General features: G+C 35.2%; 1 protein-coding gene across 1 annotated transcript in view; it reads left to right on the top strand.

Annotated features, from left to right (window-relative positions):
* Positions 1–18371, top strand: part of PACRG (parkin coregulated) — a 266087-nt gene that overhangs the window by 156002 nt on the left and 91714 nt on the right. The window contains exon 5 of the mRNA XM_067294745.1: positions 5490–5639. Coding sequence (XP_067150846.1) covers positions 5490–5639 — 150 coding nt within the window. The remainder of the gene's footprint in view (positions 1–5489; positions 5640–18371) is intronic.

The raw sequence follows: 18371 nt of genomic DNA, 5'->3' as shown, positions 1-18371 counted from the left end.
ATGCTCTACTAGTGATCCCCTTCCTCTATGAAAACTAACCATTTATTGTTACCCTCATTTCCTATCACTAAAAAATTATTTATTTGTATGAAAACCATGGCAGGGTTTCAAGAACCTTCGGTGAGGGACCTTATCAAATACGTTTCAGAAATTTAAGAAAACTATATTACCTAACTTTTCCTGTCCACATGCATCTTTATTTCTCCAAGGACCTGCAATACATTTAGAACACTTTCTATTAATTTCTGTAGTATAGATGTCAATATTACTGGTCTTCAGTTCCCCATATCTTTCCTGAAATCCTTTTTAAAAACGGTATCACATTTCACTGATAACAAGGCTGTTTTCATTGAGACAGTCCTCAGTGCAGTTTAGTAGCTTGAGGGCAGCACAGGGGAAGCAACATACATCTAGAGATAGATGGGAACTCAGTAAACTGGCACAGCCACAGAGAAGAAGGTGGTGGGGACTGTGTTCTTGCTGTACCTTTATACTAATTAATAGAACAGTGCCTGCAGATGTTAATAGAGTTCAGGTTTTACAGGTGCTGATCAAGGGAAACACTACAATTAAAAGTACAATTAAAGTTAAAATAAAGTTAAAAAAAAGCCTCTGACTTTGTCTTCAGTGTTCTGCTACATCATGCTTCTTGCAAATATCAGTGATTTAGTGATGGATCTTAGCCTTTTTTGTGCCTTAGGCTTTGGTTTTAGATGACAAAGTCTTTGGTGACAGAACTGCCCGAAGGTTTTCCTTCCTTGTTCCCTATTCCTCCTTCCCTTCACCTTACTGCAACGCATCACTTCAGTTGTGCTGGAACAAATATTTGTACAGCTATATTGTATACTGGATCAGGAGCTTAACCAACTTAAAAAAAATACAGAACACGAGATTGTTATTTTGATTTTTGCTTACTCTAGATTGAAATGCTTTGTTTTGTAACATAGTCCTAGCTACTGTTTTGTAAAATTAGCATAATATTTTTATTATATCAATTCTGGAAGTTAAGTATTATGCATTTTGCAAGTTTTGGACAAAATGCTGTTTAAGATAAGTATGCATCAGTTTAATCAATTACATTTTGAGGACACTTCATATTAGTAGTTCTTTAAACCTGACTCTGTGAATCTAAGAAAAGAAACTCTTGAGCTTTAAAATCAACAAGATCAAGTAAGACCACAACAATAGCAGCATCTTTAGTCTGAGGGCTTATTGCCCTGCAGGAGATCTGCTCTAAGTATCTTGTTCCGCTTCAGGCAGACCATCTTCTAAAACAAGTGCTTCATTTACAAACGAGAGGAAAGAAATGAATGCTAACTAAACTGGTTTTACTTTTTGGTTTTGAGACCTAAATAGAAAGTGGAAACTGACAGTGCATTTCTAAACATAGATCCACAGGCGTATTTGGAAAATGGGTTGAAAATAATGAAAGCACAGCTCAAATTAACTAGGATTAAATTATCAAATAATTTTAATTGAACTACCAATATCTAAACTTTAATGTTTAGGGAAAAGATGGAAATTTGCAGAATACAATTTGATTCTGTAAAGTCTAGGCTTTCAATCTGGGAAAGAAGTTTCTGAAGTGATCTCTTTAGTGAAAATACATTGTCTTATGGAAAAGATCCACTGTATACTGGGAGAATTTTGGTCATGTTTCCTGACTTACAAAATTTATGAATTACAAAGATGAGAACTGTGGTTTCTATTACAGGTGACATCTGAAACTGGGATAGGATTTTCCAAACTGCCAGATAAAAACAAAACATCAACTAAGTTTGCTTCTAGGTCTTTTTCTTTGAGATGTTAGAAGCGTTACTCAAGGAAAAGATCCGAACTTTTAAAAATAGTCATTTCTATTGCTGCATATATAAACTTCTTCTATCTAAACTGATAAACAAGCGAGCAGCACATACCTGCAGGAAAGTCTCTGCTGCTAAAAGAAATTAACAAATGAAAATTCTAAATTTGCATACACTGTCAATGTAATTTAATGAAACAGTTATTCACTGCAGCTGTCAATGAACTGGTGGTATATATCAGCTCATTGCTAACAAGTTTTGATATAGAACACTGTGAAATACCTTTGGAAAAAAATGCGCAGTATTTCAAATAAAATTTCACATTTCATAACTATTACTGTGCTTTTGAATGGAAGAAACACTGAGCTTACTCGAATACTGAGCTTTTACACCAGATATTTATCCTATAACATTTTTCAAATTGTCTTTTATTTTGGTGAACTTCAGAAAACCCTTTTTGAAAAAAAACATTAGCAGGAGAAATTAAAATATGTATAAAGTACATACCTCATTATATTCTTGCACTGACCAATTTATTCCAACTGGAGCATCTCCTGGAAAAGTGTGCAGAATCATCACAGGTAAAATTGTCGAGCTCATAGCATTAAAGGACAAAGCATTGGAACCACCAAGCAACAGAGTCAGTTTATTATTTTTTTAAAAATTGCTGCATAACAGAATTCTACAATTCATAGCATGCTGAGCGAAAGGGAAATATATACAATTAAGGGAGGAAAATCCTCTAAAAACACGTTAGGAAAAGGAAAGGTATCTTTGAAAGACAAACAGGTCATTCATTTTGCTCTAGTTGTCTATATCCGCATCTTAACAGCAGAATTCTAGGTCAAGAGGCAATAGCCTAGCATGCTTTCAAATTAGAATAGTTTTGATTTTTTACATGTTTTCTTCTTTAAAGATATGTGGTTGTCCTATATAAGGATTTTAGAAAGGGCTGCTTGACTCCTGAATAAGGATACTAGTACTTTCATACCTTCTACTGTTTTAGTAACCTCCAGATATCACTGAAGCTTTTCAGGCTGTTGAAATGCACTTATTTCATGTACAGCATTAAAATTTTCTTCCTTTGATTCATGTGGGAGAATGGTCTGCAGCAATGGTAGTACACAGAAAATAATTACCAGATTTTTAAAAAATAAACATATGTTTGAAATTGATATATCCTTGGGGCAGGGACTGTCTCTAATTAAATGTTTATACAGTGCCTAATATAATCAAGCCAGGAGGTGGTTGACTGTTATGCATGCCACAGTCCAAATATTTAATAATAACAACAACAGTTCTGCAGTCAATTTGATCTTACTTTTGATATTTACAAGTGTTTTCCTAACACACACTGTAGATTTCTGTAATTTGAAGGGCTTCAGGCTCAAGTTCTGCGGTCCGTTTGGTTCTACCATATCCATCACTGGCACTCAACATCTTGATCCAAATTTTGTCTTTTGTCATGTGTGTCAAACTGGGGAGAGGATGCGCCTGTATTGCCGGGGCTGGGATAGATATCCAAATGACTTGTCTAGTATGCAGAAGAAATAAGTGCCAGTATTACCATTCAAAGTTCCAGTAAGTACCACTATAGCACAACTCGAATGTAAGGAAACATTCATCTACCCTTACTTGTGTGATAGGTTCTGTGATGAGCTGTTCTTTGGAAATATTCTTCTGGATCTGGGATGTATTCAATTTGCTGCAATAACTGAGGCTACTGAGACATAATTCACACACTTGACTTTATTAAGGGATTCATTCTTACCAGGACATTCCCAGCCTCTGCTCAAGCCAGAGCTGTCTTTGCAGAAGACAGAATTCTGAAAACAGGAAACTGTCTGAAAACCTTTGGGAGCCAAGATCTGTGGATAAAAACTTCTTCCTGTGGGTTGTTGGACAGCCCATTCCCACTTACATGTCACTGTTTGCATGACAAAAAATAAGGGCCCTCATCCTGTAGGCCAGCTTCTGCAGTCAGGAAGAACCATTCATGGAAATAGGTACAGTTTATTTGTTGGTTAAGGATTAAGAGGTCATGATACCTGCTAGGAGTTAAGTTTTACAATACTTATTCTACTGAAAATTACAACGGTTAGTGGTAGTTTCCCTCATAGTTCAGTTAGCAACTATTTCTGCTTATGACAGTTTAGTCATGGATAAGCCTATGTGTTCTAACCTCAGAGTAATTTTTCACTTAACAGCACTTCTTTGCCTTGGAATCAACTTATGATGCACTAGAGCCCCTTTATACCTGAGACTTCCTAACTCTTGTTTAGCAGTAGTGTTAGTATGCTGTTAGTAAGCATGCAAAGAGGCATGAAAAGAGACGTTACTTATTAGCTGATTTTCAACTTTTGTCTCTACACAGTCACACAACCAATCTGCCTTTCCCTTCAGAGCTCTTGCTCTGATTTTTAACAATCAGCAGGCGTCAGAAAAGGAGCAGCAGCGGGTAAGGCACAGTGCCCTTGCTTGAAGAGGTGGACTAACTGGCATTGCTCTCATGTGACAATGCTACCACATTCCCTATGGAACAGCATATACTATATATACTAACAAAACTTAGTGCCAGCAATACTGAATCCCACTACTTAAATGAAAAGAGGCAGCTCTTGAAGAAGTTGTTAGCAAGGAACCCCTCTTTAAATTTAGGTGTATTCTTGGCTATAATTTTTTCCAAGGGTTTTATACTTAGATTATGTTCAGTCACATTTTTATATATTTCAGTGTTTCTAACAGCTGTAGTATTGAATTTGAGCTTATCTTTTACAGTTTTTGCTTTCACAGTGCAATGATGTAAAGGTCTATGTAAGTGGGTAGAGCACTGAAGAATTAGAGCAATATATAATAGCATACCAAATATGACAACTCCCCCCAGCTGCATAATTTCAGAGGAGGCCTTATAACTGGAGAGATTTGGAAAAAAAAAAAAAAACACACAAAACTTTTCAAGCATGATTCATTTTTAATTACAAAAGAGAATGCAAAGTACTTGCTTTTATTAAAACCAAGAAGGAACAGAAACAAAAGGTACTCATGAAATGTCTTAGTGTCATAAGACTAGAAGCACGACACTGAAAGCTAAGAGAAAAATCTAAGTAGGCAAGACAAAATCTTTTTTTTTTCTAGAATGTTTGTCTTTTTAAAAAAGCCTACAAGTTTTTTTTGTTTTTTTTCCTATAAACATTTGCTTCATTGTACTGATTCTCAGAATAGCAAGAATTGTTAGTTGAATGAATAAAATAATTGCAAAATAAATGGGAACAAACATACAGATAGGCTAATTGTTGCACTAGAATGTATCTGTTGTCAGCCTTTGCAGGTTGTCTTGCAGTTGTACGGTTCCATTGGCCCCGAATGGTACTTACTAAAAAAAAATTTTTTTTGGACCAGGCCAATATTACACAGGCAGCATGAGGGAATAATGAGCTGCATTCTTTGGGTTACTGAAGAGTCAGCACAAATTGTGGGAACAAATAACAATCAGACAAGGCAGTGTTTTATAACATCAGGACTGCAATCCATCTTTGGGATCTTTCAAAGCTGGGCTAATAAAGGCCCACTTACAATCCCCAGTAGTGTACAGTTTAATTAAATTTGTCCATTAGAGGACTCCTCTCCCTCCCTTTACATTTTAGGAATTAATTCTGCTTTTTGCCTGTCGTTCTTTCTACATCACAGATGCACTGAGCCTTCGTAACCGACAGATCATCTGCATTACGCTGAAAGTCCTCCAGCACCTGGTGGTGTCAGCTGATATGGTGGGGGAGGCCTTGGTGCCCTATTATCGGCAAATCCTCCCAGTCCTAAACATCTTTAAGAATATGAATGGTGAGTTATCCTAACAGACACTGTGTCTTTCAACCCCTAAGGTAAAAAGGGGCTTGAGGCAGGGTTAATTAACAATGTAGTTAAGATTTATTACTGTATATAAACTCAAATCCATTTGGAGCTCTAAATAACGTAACCCCCCCTCTTGATATTCCCTAAGGATGCACTAAAATTAACAATTTCATTTATTACTCCTTGCACGTACAGCTTATTTAACACAGTAGAGAAGCACTGAAGCAGTTCTGTAATCTTCCAATAATTAAATTGTAAAGTTTTGTAACAGTCTTTTGAATACATTAATAAATTGCAAAGGTTTTTTCCTTTCTCCCAGCATGTTAGTAATAGGTCCAGTCTTTGGTTCTGTTCTGTGCTCATTCACTAGCAAAAATCACTGTTACCCACTACTGCTTATTGGTTTAGGAAAGAATAAAAATAAAAGTAGGAATCAATTTAATTAATTTGATGGACAAGAGAAGTCCTCCTTACAGAAAACTTTTAAGTTATGTAATGTCTAGCAAAACAGTGGAGTTTGAAGTTATTACTGCTCACTTAGCAGGTTAGATTATAGAGATATTTAGTTTGTATCCCCAGTGGAGTATATTATTTTCTTTGTAATGCAAAACTCTAATGCCAGTTCCAGTCTTTAATAACTATAGTACTGCGAGTATCATACACTGTGAGTGTATTTAGACCACAGTCACAGGCTGAAATCAACATGATGTATCTTCTTTTCTCCAAACTACTATTTATAATCTTGTTTCTGTAGTAAATCCGTTGGTATACTACCTGTTCAGTTACCTCCCAAGTTACTCACTTCAACATTTATGTTATTCACATGTTGCTGTATGGGTTAAAAGAAGTTAATTCCTCACAATCTTGCAGATGAAGTCCTGGCAGGTTTTTCATGAAATTCATGGCATTTCAGTAGTTATCTACAGGACTGTTTCCTATTACACTTTCTGTTTGTGTTACTACACAGTCTATTGTCTTATGCTCACCCTTTTAATACTTCTGATTGAAAAACACCTGTCCGAAGACTGACTTGGAGAATTAAATGAGATTTAGATTTTAGACCCTTTAAATACATGCATGTACATAACTTTTAATTAGTAAGAAACTTTCAGTAACACGTGGAATACCACAAATACAAGGTGGTTCAGATGAGAACTGTGGCTTTCTAGAGTCGTGCCGTGAAAGAATAGGAATAAAATCCATAGATTGAGCTCAATGAGTTTCAGCAGGGCTCCTTGTGAATTAGAAGATTCCCCTTAACAGATCCAATTTCAGTGTCTGGCACAAAATACAGACTGTAAAAAGAAGGGCTCTCATTGATTAATGAGTGTACAATGCACATTTTTCCAAATTTCAGCCTGAAGTAGGCCATAAATCCTCTTGACTAAGCTGAGCTGCAGTGGTTTCAGATGAATAATAGGGAAAGCTCATGTATACTAAGTACATAATGTAATAAGGTATTAAGTATGTCCTAAACATGTCCTGAGTTTAGATCAAATTGATATCAAACTAAAACATATTTTCAATGTTTTTGCATGACATCTGTGCTATGTGAATTTGTACCTAGTATCATAGTACGCTAAGCCTTCATATTTGGCATTCAAGAACTAAAAGATGATACCCATCCATCAATAAACATAAAGAAAGAATAAGTCTATTTCCTATCTTACTTCGCTAAAAATGAATAATCAGTAGTGACAGTCTGAACATTTAAGCTTGTGGCTTCTAACTTTAATTATAAAATCTTTTTATATTGTGTATTAAATTTAAAAAATGCAAGTAGGCATAATAATTTAGTGTATATTTTCTGTTTTCAAATAGAGATTTATGGAAGTCACCATAGTGTAATAGACATTGAATTAGAGCTATATATAAAGCTAAGCTGTTCAGGACAACACAGAGGGAAAAATAATGTGAAAAATTCTAAGTAAAAGAAATAGTTCAAAATTAAGATCTTTGATTAAAGCTTTACTGTTTTAGGAATTAAGGTTTTGAATGTTCAGTGTTATCAGCAATGAAATGGGTAATAGTTGAGAGACCTGCCATGTGAGACTGTTCAACTTACTCAGCGTTTGCATTCTGATGATAGAGGAATATTCTTCCTCTGCTTCCTCCCCTGAAAAGCTATTATTTCTTTCCTCATTCACTGGTGGTTGGGAGAAAATGTATGGTTCCTTCCATCTCCCATATGCTTAATAGGCAATTGAGGTCCTGGTCTTTGCTCCCAGTTCTTTTGACAGTTTAAAGACTGATTCAGGCTATATTTTCCACTGCTTGTTCTGAAAGATAGGGAGAGGGACTATATGCTCTTCTTCCTTCTTTTCTGTATAGCTTGAGAAAAGAGGAACTGTGGTGTATCTTGCAGAAGTGGTGTGCACTGAGATCTGTTAAGTGTGATACTGGAAGTTTGTCCAGAATTAAGGTAACTGGGAGGCGCTGCCTTTTAAGAAATGCCATCTCGCTAGATCAACCATAAGTCTCTGCTGGAAGCAACTCTCAAATTCAGCATCTGCAAATATCACTCTCACACCAGATAGGCTTCAAAGCAAGAGAACATTACAAAAAAGTATTAGTAAGACCTTAAGGTCAGCATCAAATGAAGGTAACTGGTGACCAGTTCAGAACAAACCAAATGATGTGATTCTTCATGCAGAGTGATGTGAAGCTTTGGAACCCCTAACCCCAAGTTCTGTCGATACCAAAACTTTACAGGGGTTCAGGGGAGGCTGAACAAGGTCATAAAAAAGAATCTATTGGTTGTTACTAAAACACATAAACCACCTGTGGCTCGTGGCATTCCTAAACCACAAAATGCTGGAACCTGAGCAAGTATTTTTGTGAAATATCATAAATGCTTGTCCTACATTCATATTACTTAGTCATCTGCTTTTGGCTGCTTCGGAAACATACTTCTGGACTAGAAGGGGATTTGCTATTATCCAAGACATGTATCCATATGTTCTTATTACACTGGTCCCTAGTAGACTTGCAGAAAATAGTCAAGTCCCACCGAGTTCCCATATGTTCTGGAACACAGGTTCCTCAGAAATTTTATTTGCATTAAATGTCTCTGATTTGGCTGAATCATGATTCATCCCGCAATATCAGACAGGCTTATAAATAAAACAGAAGAAAAATTGCATTGGTAAGAACTTAAGATTAGGACATCAGGAACAGGCATTTAATAAAACAAATATAAAATACAGTCAGCTTCAGCTTGACGCATACTTATCTCTTGAGTTGTTCTCCAGCCAAAAGAACTGGTAAGTCAGCATTCAGAGTAACACTCTGACTTCCAAGTGTTACCTTAACTCAGAGTATAAAGACCATTTGAGAAGCTGTTAGTCCGGGCCACTTAATTCTAAGCAATTCTTTCTAACTTCCCGTCTTTTTCCCCACACTGAGGTGATAGTTTCACAGTCAGCAACAGTGAAACAAACATTGTTTGTCAGAGCCTTCAGGGGACATTTGGGGGCAAAAATGGAAGTAGTCTTGATGACTCTCCTTGTAGGCAGCCACTTGGTGTGGGTGACTATGGTTCCCACTGCAGATTTTTACTGAATTAGCCAGAGAGGATATGAACTACATAAATACTCTTTTTTTTCTGGGATCAGATGCCTTTGGTGCTTAAAGATGATTTCTCTTTGCTCTTGTTCAGCCTGCTGGCAAACTGCTTCTTACCCAGTCTTAAATGTTCCTTTGTAGAGAGCTCTTAATGTATTCATTTTAAATTATGTAAAAAATATTGAATATAAACCTAAGCACAGTATTTCTGGTATGTTACCTCATACTGCTTATATTACCTTTCTGCTTCCCCTTTCCATTGTATTTTTGAGATTTCCACTTTTTGCTATTCTCATCTACTGTCCTCCACATCACTCTGACATTATTTTGCATATATAGTCCCATTTGTAAATTACCAGGTTCTAATATCAATGTCTTTTGCTGTATAATGATGTCCCCCAAACATGGTTTTCTCTGGAAAGAAGTTTGTTCATAATAATTATGTTGTCTTCCTGACTGTATAATACCAGCAAAAATGTTAAAGGACTACTGACCTTTTTGGAATAGAAGATAATATAGGTATTTCATTTTAAATTTTTAGCACCTGTACTTGAAATCTTAAATATTTTTAGTCAACTCTTCATAAAGTGTCTATTGACTTCTTCTGTATAGTGTCTCTTCTTGAAGTACATTTCTCTATTAATTTTGTAGTTTCATGTATCAAAGAAATAATTTTGATTCTGTTTTCTGAATTCTCTGTAATATCAGTCTATGAGAGCACACAGTATAATGGGAATTGCCATTGACCAACGAATTGAAGTATGCCAAATACATTTTATAGTTAGCGTTTGTGAGCTGCAAAACAGACATAGTTCAGATATGAGATTGCCAGGCATATGTTGTGTAATTTGGATCTCTGGAATTATAGACGTGGAGGAGAAGATACGTAGGTTGGGTGTGGAAGAATTCTGTCGTTTTATATCTGTTCATATTTCTTATATACAGGTGACTTTACTATTAGGAATTTTGCGGAACTAAAAAAGAGGAGAATATGATGAAATATGAATTTAAAAGGTGTAATTATGAGAAACATCTAAAACATATGCTCACAGAGTTGAGTCATAAGATATGTTTTTATTCCCCATTTGTCAGCTAAAAATAAATCAATACAACTTAAATTACAAATCCCAGTGGGAAAGATCCAGAATTCTCAAGTTAGGTATCTAGTCTATCTGTAAAGTCAGAGGAGAGATTTCAATGCACTTCTGAAGAGTCTGAATAGTGAGCAAGGGGCTCCCTAGCCCAAAAAACATGTTTGATATGTGTGAATTTGTGCCCTCCCTGGAGCTTAAGCCCCTCACATCAGACGTATCTGTCCACATGGGCTCCTGAGTGCTCTGCTGAAGAGCACTAAAACCTAAAAAAGCAAGGTTCTGTTGGTGGTGATGCTACCACCTCTACCCAGTCCTCTAGCGTCTCGAGTATTTGTGCAGAAAGTGAGAGATCCCTAACTGTCTGGCTACAGTGTGCTCTGAAAAAGGATTGAAGCTTTCTGTTGAAACTGTTGGCCAGAGTCATAAGGCCAGCAGGAGAACAAGTAGAAGGGAACATGATTTTATCCCAGTGGTTAAGGAATACTCCTGAGATGTAGGAGCTGTTGGTCTAATCCCTGCAGACTGAGGAGGGACTAGCAATCTCTGAGCATGCTCTCCTACCAATGGACTTTTATGCAAATATGCTACTATATGTTACAAGAAACAAAAAAGTCATGATAGTGATTACTAGGTCTATTTTGAATCCAATAATGTCACTTTATTCTTCACTTAAATTTGTAAGTTAAATGTTTTCTTATGAAACTCATTTTGGTCTTGAGAAGAGGGAAGGAAAAATATTTATACAATCAAACAGAAATATTCTTTTTTGTGTATCATAAAAGCTTTTCATTTTGGGTGTCTCATTTTCGAATCTGCCTTTTATAAATCTGTGAGGTATGTGAGGAAAATACAATTTAAGAACAAATAGAATGAGTTCGTTCTTTTGTGACATCAGGCAGAAAATAAAAATAAAAGGAACAAAAGGGATTCTTCAAAGCTTGGAAGATGCTGTTACTGTGCATGCATACCAGAATACCGCTGGAAACAAAAAACTGTTTATTAATAAGATTAGACAGTTGTGAACAGCAGGTTTCTGTTGTTTATTTTACCTGCCTGGTAAATGAAAGTTTCATTGATCTAGTTTAGCAACTATTGTATGCAGTTGAGTCCAAGCAGTCTTTAACAGCTGTGCTACTTCGATTTATGTACACAAAAATATTTTCATGTCATCAATTTATATTATTCAATAGTGATCAGTAAAAACTTTTAAAAATGTTGCAGATAAAATCCCATAGAATAGATTAAAAAAAATTATCAGCATTTACAAGCCTTCAACAGAAAGCTATGGGGTGGCACTGCATTAAGGAAGGATAGCTTCCATACCTCCAGCATGGTAATCTCATCTGTGACTTGTTTCAGTCACTGTTAGGCAGACAGTGGTGACAGGGCATACTGAAGCCCAGGTTTGTTTTGGCTGCAACACAAATGCTCTGACACCATCAGCAACTTAAAGCTAACATAAACTTCTGTCAGTCTCCACCTATCTAGTCGGTCCTTTAAAATAAAATTGTAGAGATATGACTGAGAATATCTGATGTGGCTGAATTGTAGCGTTCAATGAAGTGTGAAACCACAAAACAGAATTATGCTGCATGCTTTAAAGCGCCTGAACTTCACTTAGGAAAAAATATTCTCCTATCTGAGAAGTATTTCACATGCTTTGGAGTGCTATATTTAACAAAATACAATAGTACTTCGTATACTTTAAAGGAAGAAGCAGCACTTTGAGAAGTGTTTAATTGCAGAAGCAAGAGACTGTGCCTACACGTGACAATTTCCATGTATTAGGGATGGAAGTTTTTCAGAAGCAACAATTATCCTTCAATGTGATTGAATATGCTTTGAAGAAAATCTCTTGCCCGGAACATTTCAACTGTCTGCTCCTTCCACTGAGAAATCCAAAGGTACTTACACAAAGAATGTCAATCATATTCTAAAATCATTTACAGTTTGTCAACTCTGGGTGTTCAGAAATCATTTTTCAGGTTCCATAAAAAGTGTGGCTTTAACACCAAATTTTACAAACTAATATATTTGAGGTTCTCTTCACTTCTCTTCTGAGTTTTGAGCTTTTAGATTATTCTCAGGTGACTTTTTTTCAGATTTCTTCTGCTACTAATAAGATTAGATGCTTTTATCTTTTTTAAAGCAGAAAATTGAGATTCCTCCAAATTAGTTGATTCATAGTTGAGGTTTAGATAAAACCACCAAATATTATTAATAAAAATAGGCATGTTAGTATATTAGTCTTACAGGAGCAGTCATGTAAACTGTGCACTAAATCCACATTTTCAGATTGTTGATATGGTCTGTTGTGACGCTTATTCTTCATAATCCTATAAAGCAAGCTTTTTCATGGTTTCAAGGGGTTTTTTTTGAATCCATTTTCTATAATCCGTTATGATTTCTGAAATTTAAAAGCGAAGATTATGAAATGGCTTCAAGGACAACACTTCAAGGAAATAAGACACAGTTAACAAACTTAGAGTTTGTTTGAGTTAAAAAATAAGTTCTGATATATTTTCAGTTTTCTAATATACCCTCAGTTCAAGAGGATTCAGATCCTAAATTCTGATTTGTGAATATCTACTGCAGAATATTGTGGTGGAACACCACACCGCACCAAACTTACAATTTTCCCAAAATGGAGTCCCTTGTGCTAGTATATCATCTCTTTAAGCAGATGATAATAAATTCATTACACTCAAAAAATAATTACCATACTGGTGAGAAGCAAAATGTATTGTTGACATTCCCAAGTGTAATTATTGATATTATTTTACAGGCTTCCTATGAATTAGAATTCTAAGAATGTTTACTTGACAATTATCCTTGAATGTTTTTAAAAATTTCAATACATTTTTCTTCTGTAAGATCAGCTGAAAATCTTTAAATGTTATTTTTCAAAAGTGTCTTGTTTTTTATCAAAAAGCAAAATCTCTCCCAAAATAATGTTTCATACAGTAATTGACTGGGGACTAGGAGGGAAGTAATCCTCAAAAGTTACCAGCTGTTTTCTCGCTTATTTTGTTGCACACTGGCCAATCCCTACATCTTTCAATCATGATTCCTACACATCAAGTTACAGAAAATCCAGTGGAATTCTGATTTACTGAAAACTAGAAGTTACCAAGACCCACCTGTTTCAGGGCATTTGTTGCGTTAGTATCTTGTAATACAAAGCATGTAATTTTAAGCTGATGATGTAGTAAACTTTTTGTAGATAATCAAAACCCTGTCAGATACTTTATAACGCATTTAGAGAATTATAACACTTAGATCATAATTACTGGATAATTTCTAATTACTATCTAATTTCTTAGCTGAAAATACAGCATCAGTCTGTGTAAAATAAAACTGACTCAGCAGTGATTAAATTGGTGTTATTAACATTTAGCACTTACTTTTAATGTGTTAATAGCCTAATTAATTCAGCATCTTGAATGCTTGATAAAAGAAAAACGAAAGGCTCACCAAATCAAAGGACATATATTGCATCCAATATTTTCTTTTTACTGCTTTTAATTACTTGAGTATGTGGACCCAAGTAAAGGAAGGTTGTCTATTGGATGAAACACAGAGGTAAGAGGACTTCTGAATTCATGGAAAATTCACAGACAAATCAAATAGTGGAAAGATCACATCCTTCCTGTGTTTCAGTGTATATAGCTGTAAAATGGGTATAACCTCAAGGATGTGTAGGCCTCAATCAACAATTTATCTTTTACAAAGTTCCAGGAGTGTGTATATGTGAGTGAAATAGTGTTTTCACAAAATTAAGAGTTCATATCATGCTTTGCTGAAGTACTTTTGAGGGATTTGTATTCCAATGTGAAATAATCACCTCTAGAAAATTGACATTTGAGGAAGATTTGGACATCCAGAATAAAACTTAGGTAGATTTACAATGGTATCTGCATGTCTGCCTTTTCTGCATGCTTATACCTGCCTTAGTGTGAACAGGTGAGATGCTCTCAAAATGAGATAAAGTGCCTAAATTACCCAAGAAGCCCATCTTGTAGGCATGCTTTGAGCAAAACTAATGCATACGCAGCAGGTACAGTCATCTTCATTCACCTTGTCTGCAGCTTTATTTCTGCCTTTTTCAAAAATGAAATGCACGTGAGTGCTGGAACTAGAACCCACAGTTCCTTGCTGCTCTTTGCCTGCCTGACTGCTAGGTACAGGCTCTTGCTTCATCTGTACTTTCTTTTTCTGGAGCGGGCGTCTAAATTCTTTGCTGTACCTAACCCAACTACAGCATGAGGGATGGTGCAGACTAGCATGGATTCAGCTAGTTCAGCACATGCCCCAGTTTGATGGGATTACAACTCTGTAGTTTCACAACCCCCGCAGCTGCCCCAGGTAGATTGGGATTGCCTTTTCCTTTGTGCAGTTCCGATTCAAACCCCCAAAGGTTTAGAAGAACCGAATCTCAGACCTACCTCTTGCACTTCTCATTTTCAGTTGATGTGCTTTGGGCAGCTGCCTGTGGACGTCCTCCTCCCCCTTCTGAGGCTTCTGATACAGTTTGTAAAGAGTAGAGACACCTGTATTTGGTCTCTAGATGTTAAGGCTTTCTCTAGATCTGCCCCTTACAAGCAGGCTAGATTCTTAAAAATTGGGAGGCTGCTACCCTTCCAGTTAAGAATTATTCCTTTCTTCTTGGTGATTTATTTCTACATTTTTCACACAGTAGGACTGCATATAGAGGGACTGAGAGACTATTTCTTTGGTTGGACTAGCACTACCCACTTCATTTAGAATTACTTTCAGATTACAGGTTAAATAACTCTGAGAAAATATTTTGTTTCTGTGTAACTTCACTTCTCATGTATGTTTGCAAACAAATGTGTTGAAGTTTGAGGGGACATATGGTTTCAACTTGTCACACTTATTAAGGTAACATATTTTTTATTTTAAATATGTATCTAAAATATGTGTTCGTTTAATGATTCTAAGTGGGTTATGTTTATTTATTGCAGATATTTTTAATTCATGTGCTCAATTAGGATTCTGTTCTGCAGAGACTATTTCTGTGAAAATCAGTGCAAAGTTGCCAAAATCACAGAAGTTGGCTCTGCACCTGGCTTTCAATTTTTATATCAAATCAAAAAACAGGGAATGGGAAGAGAGAAGCTTTGGAGGGAGAGGGAACTCCTTGTCTGGACTAGTTTTCCTTGTGGTGTCTCTCTTGCCCTCAAGGAAACAGATTAAAGGCCTGTGTAATGGAATGATACAGGTAGGAGTATAAATGATTGTGATTGCACTATGATTAAACCACCAAAATACTCAGATAGTTAAAGTGCTTTTTGTCCTTCAGTTATTATTCCATTATATCATTTCATCTCATTTCAAGACATGCCTTTTCTGTTAGATTTTGGAGAATACTCTAGGCAAGAAAGTTGATTTTGCTAGAACTATATCTTTGGACTATTAATTTCTCTTTCTATATTGCACATCTATCATTCCCCTTCTTAGGCACACAAGAAAAAGACTTATTTTTGTTATAATATCCTCTGACTCTCACAGATGCTGCCATGATTAGCACATGACCAACTTGATTTCTTTGGCAGGCTTGTACCAATTGAGGAGTATCTTTTGTGTTTTCTAAATTGAGATTTAAGTTAACTACATTAGACATTTGTGCTCAGAGTATTCAAATACTGGTCTCTGCATCTAATTCATAAACTTCTGCTTCAACTAGAATTTATATTTTAGAAAAAGTACTATTTATATATTAAGACTTCCCCATTTACAGGCCAAATTAATTTCCCTGTTATTTTCTCTTTGAAATATAAATTAAACACAAAAGAAAAGGTAAGAAATGCCAAAGTTAACATTCAACCTTAGCTCTGCTTCCTTAGTTTTATGTATTATACTACAGATTTAATCTAGTTTTTACTTACTGTTTATAGTGTAACACAAATTTTGTACATTTTTTTTCACAACCTCGGATAAATGTGTAATATCCCCATTTCGTTTTACTGAATTGTATTTTTCACTGTCGTGCTGATTTTATACATCTTAGATACACAATTTCTGTACTTTTTTCTTCTCTGCAAATGTATCTAACTTTCTTTTTATTAAGTAACAACCTGCCTTTACTGCAATTTGATAACCAAGTGTTTATGAAATAGATAAGCTGTTTTATATTTGGCAAAAATACTTATCAGAACATATTCAGGAAATGCCATATTTAAATTTTGTTATACTGGAATGTTTATTTCAAGTTTAGCTTTGAAGCAATTAACTCCCTTTTTAACATACAAGTTCATGGATAAAATATCAAGTCTATTTTAAGGATTAGAATGATTTTTATATAAAATTTCTATGTCAACTTTGTGATTGCATACTTTATTTTCCCTTATAATACATACTGCAGCCAGTTTGAATGGTGATTATGATACTGTTGACTTAAGTGTTCTTAAAAACATTAAAATCTTATCTATACATAGTTTCTAACACAGAATGGTAATAGTGTGATCAGAGGCTAAACAAGAAATGGTTTGTCCTGAGGTATTCAGAAATTTTGTCATTACCTTATCATTTACTCTTTATTGTAAGATTTCAGTAGAACTGTTTACCCCAGCTGATTTTGAGGGTAACTTGACACCACTACTAAATCTGAAAAACAATGAACATTCTTAATCCTATAATACTATTGACTTAATTTCTCCTCATGCACTATATCAGGTTTTTGTGACATTTGAACTTGAAAATGTCTGTAATATTTATAAGGACATTTGCAAATTAACAAAGAGAATTCAGTTGAACCATTCACAGTAATTCTCACGAACTCCAGTAGATGCTATATTCCATGCTTCGTCCTTCTACCTGAAAGAAAAAAAAATGTTTTAGGTAAAAAAAAATGTAACTTAATATGATGGTAAGGGTTACTTAAAGGATGTAGAAAAACAGACCGGCTTTAAAATCAAGTCTAATTATTAAGCATGTTTGTTGGAAAAGATGTCTATGCTAATTATCAAACATAAAATTGTTCTAGGGATCAGACAAGAGAAGGGAAAAGGGAACTAGGGACAGAGATTAGGTAGAAAAGCATTCATTGCTTATGTTGTTCAGTGGTTGCTACAGCCCTATATTGCAGGATGACATAATATTAAAACCAGGCTAAACAGACTTCGACTCCATCTACAAACTGCTTCATAACCAGTGTCAGCTAATACTATGGCATCATGTCAAGGCACACTTACAAAGGAGAGATTTAATACTCCTACAGTGTCTGTCCAAGCCAAATGGAAGGAATTTGGGAACGTGTTAAGTATTAGTAGCTACACAGTATTAGTCAGATGCTGTAAAAAAAACTGTTTCAATTAAGAATCAAAGAATCATGCTATTGCCCCAAATTCATTATTTAGAACTCATGAAAGAAAACTCATCAATAAAAAAAAAAAATAAAAGGACTGCGGGTTTATGTTTTTTTAGTGTCAGTCTGTTGGTGATGCACGAGCAAAGTAGAAAAAACCTGTGGATTCTGAAGGAAGTGTTTCAATGAAATATTAACAGTAATGGCTTGTAAAAATAGATGTATAAGCAAGACAAATACAATATATATAGCACAAAGTGTATGCTTGTTATGTTCTTATTTTGCTTTTTGCTTACTTTATACTTGAGTTGCTCTCTGGAGTAGATCAGTCTTTCAACTTGGACAAGTAGTCATAATTGCAGCTAAATTTGTTCCATCTGAAAGATCTTTCAGATTACAACACTTATCATTCATAACTATGACATTTTATAACAGCTATTTTGCAGTAGATGATAAATTAACTTGGTCGGAGGTTATGCTTAAAATAAAAAGAACAAAGCAAAATCTTGTATGTGTACCTTTTTCTTGCACCAAGAAGGAGTAACTTTACATATAATCTATTTTCTGTTAATAAATATGCTATCTTTTGTATTTTTATGGGTTATATGTGTGTGTGTATACATATATATATTCACGTGTGTGTGTGTATATACACACACACACACACACACAAACAGAAATACTTAGATTGTCTTTATTTTTTTAAAGTTCCTTTTTTCCCCTATTATTAGTCTG

Source organism: Apteryx mantelli, chromosome 3 (assembly GCF_036417845.1).
Source record: "Apteryx mantelli isolate bAptMan1 chromosome 3, bAptMan1.hap1, whole genome shotgun sequence".
Lineage (NCBI taxonomy): Eukaryota > Metazoa > Chordata > Aves > Apterygiformes > Apterygidae > Apteryx > Apteryx mantelli.
The sequence above is the reverse complement of the archived record's forward strand: the minus strand, read 5'-3'. Positions and strand labels throughout refer to the sequence as shown.